This window comes from Bison bison, unplaced genomic scaffold (assembly GCF_000754665.1).
Source record: "Bison bison bison isolate TAMUID 2011002044 unplaced genomic scaffold, Bison_UMD1.0 scf7180017864489, whole genome shotgun sequence".
NCBI classification, from domain to species: Eukaryota; Metazoa; Chordata; class Mammalia; order Artiodactyla; family Bovidae; genus Bison; species Bison bison.
In genome coordinates this window covers 8,877,676-8,879,423 of record NW_011495048.1, presented here as the reverse complement: position 1 = coordinate 8,879,423, position 1,748 = coordinate 8,877,676, and the positions used below count along the sequence as shown (strand labels likewise).

The 1,748-nt window shown below is 58.9% G+C and overlaps 1 protein-coding gene across 1 annotated transcript in view; it reads right to left on the bottom strand.

Annotated features, from left to right (window-relative positions):
- Positions 1 to 1,748, bottom strand: part of OTX1 (orthodenticle homeobox 1) — a 3,534-nt gene that overhangs the window by 992 nt on the left and 794 nt on the right. The window contains exons 2-3 of the mRNA XM_010863300.1: positions 1,280 to 1,431; positions 2 to 24 (exon numbers count right to left, since the gene is read on the bottom strand). Coding sequence (XP_010861602.1) covers positions 2 to 24; positions 1,280 to 1,431 — 175 coding nt within the window. The remainder of the gene's footprint in view (position 1; positions 25 to 1,279; positions 1,432 to 1,748) is intronic.

Genomic DNA, 1,748 nt, shown 5'->3' with positions numbered 1-1,748 from the left:
GGCGCGGCGGTTCTTGAACCAGACCTGCGGCAGGCCGAGTGGGGAAGAGCGTGTGAGGGGCCGAGTAGAACTTGCCACTCCCCTGCCTCTTGGACCGACTCTGGCCTAGGAACCGCATCCCTCTCCGATCGACGCCTCCACCCTTCCCCATCTCCGGCCCGGCCAGATCCTGCATTCGCTGCTCCACCCTCCCCCATCCTTCTGCTCAAAGACCCTCCTCTGGCAAAGTAGGGATGTGCACCTCCCCACCCCCACCCCCAGCTCAACTCTGTCGGAGGGCGGAACATTTGTGTCTGTCCAGCCAAAAGTTCAGCCATCTCTAAACTGCTGCTGTTGGCAGCTTCCCAACAGACCTGTGAGTGCATGGAGGCCCTGTCTTATGTGAATAGAGCTCGGGAAACTGCGGCGAGGCACAGAGCACGCCGCGGAATGGGGGACAGTCACCAGGTCTAAGCCGGAGCCACTCTGCCCCACGGAGCCCTGGTGCTGGGCCGGCAGAGAATTTGGGTGGGAGCAGGAAGCTGAATTAGAGGGGGACTACGGAAGGAAGACTGAACAGAATTTCGTTGAACTTCTTGGCTCCAAGTGGGGAACCAAATAAGACAGTCATAAAGTTCTCACTCCTCTTGGAAGGCCCGGGTACAAGACATGGCATTCCTGTTCTCTCGAGCCTCTGGGAGGAAAAAGGCAAGATAAAAGGCCTTTGAGAAGAGTTCTGAGTTATGATCCGATCAGTATTTTCCGGGCCCTTTCATCACACACACATACACACACACACACAAACCCAGAAACAGCAAAGCTGGTAGCCAGATTTTGCGTTCAGCATCCTCTCAGAGCAAAGAAAAAGGTCTAATCACACTGCCGCCACCCGTGGGGCACAGTTCCAGACAGGGGACCAGGCTTTGGCCAAGCCCCACTCTTTCATTTCCAGGATTCCCGGGAAGCAAGGCCAGGGCGGAGGCAGAATTCAAGACCCGGTAGGAAACTGCCAAGCCCTGGGGTGGCCGAAGAGGCAGGGGACAAGTGTCGGGCTTGGCCTCCTGCAATCCTAAAAGAGACTTCGGAGAGGCGCCCCGGGGCCAACGGCCCAATTCAGGGCTCTAAGCTAGTTCCTTTAATTTTGGCCTCTCTGCCAGGCCCAGGCCCAGCGCTAGGGGGAGTCTGAGAGGGGCTGCCCAGCCTGTAAGCCCGCCCCCACACCAGACCACTTCCCAACCAGGCCCTCTCTAGCCAGCCCCAGCACCCCTCCCCGGACCCTGGAAACCCCCCGCGCGCGCACCTGAACTCTGGACTCTGGCAGGTTGATCTTGAGCGCCACCTCCTCGCGCATAAAGATGTCTGGGTAGCGAGTCTTGGCAAAGAGCGCCTCGAGCACGTCCAGTTGAGAGCGCGTGAAGGTGGTGCGCTCGCGTCGCTGCTTCCGCGGGGTGGCTGAAGGGAAACGCGGGGGAGTGTGGGGTCAGTGGTGGCCAAGTGGACTCGCGCTAGAGTATATGGACAGGACTCTGGCAGGCCCTGGACCAGGTCGTTGCAAAAGAAAGCCGGGCTCCGAGCAAAAAAAAAAAGAACTCCCCAGGGAGGCGAGCTTGACAGGCCACAGGTGGGAGAAACTGCAGGTGTGCTTGAACGGCACACCGACACTCCTGATTGTCTCCGACACTCCAGGGCTGCCCCCTTCCCTGCCTCTCAGAGGATAAGAAAGGAAGAGAAGTTATACAATCTTTCTTCCTTCGCTGCCCCCCCCCCCC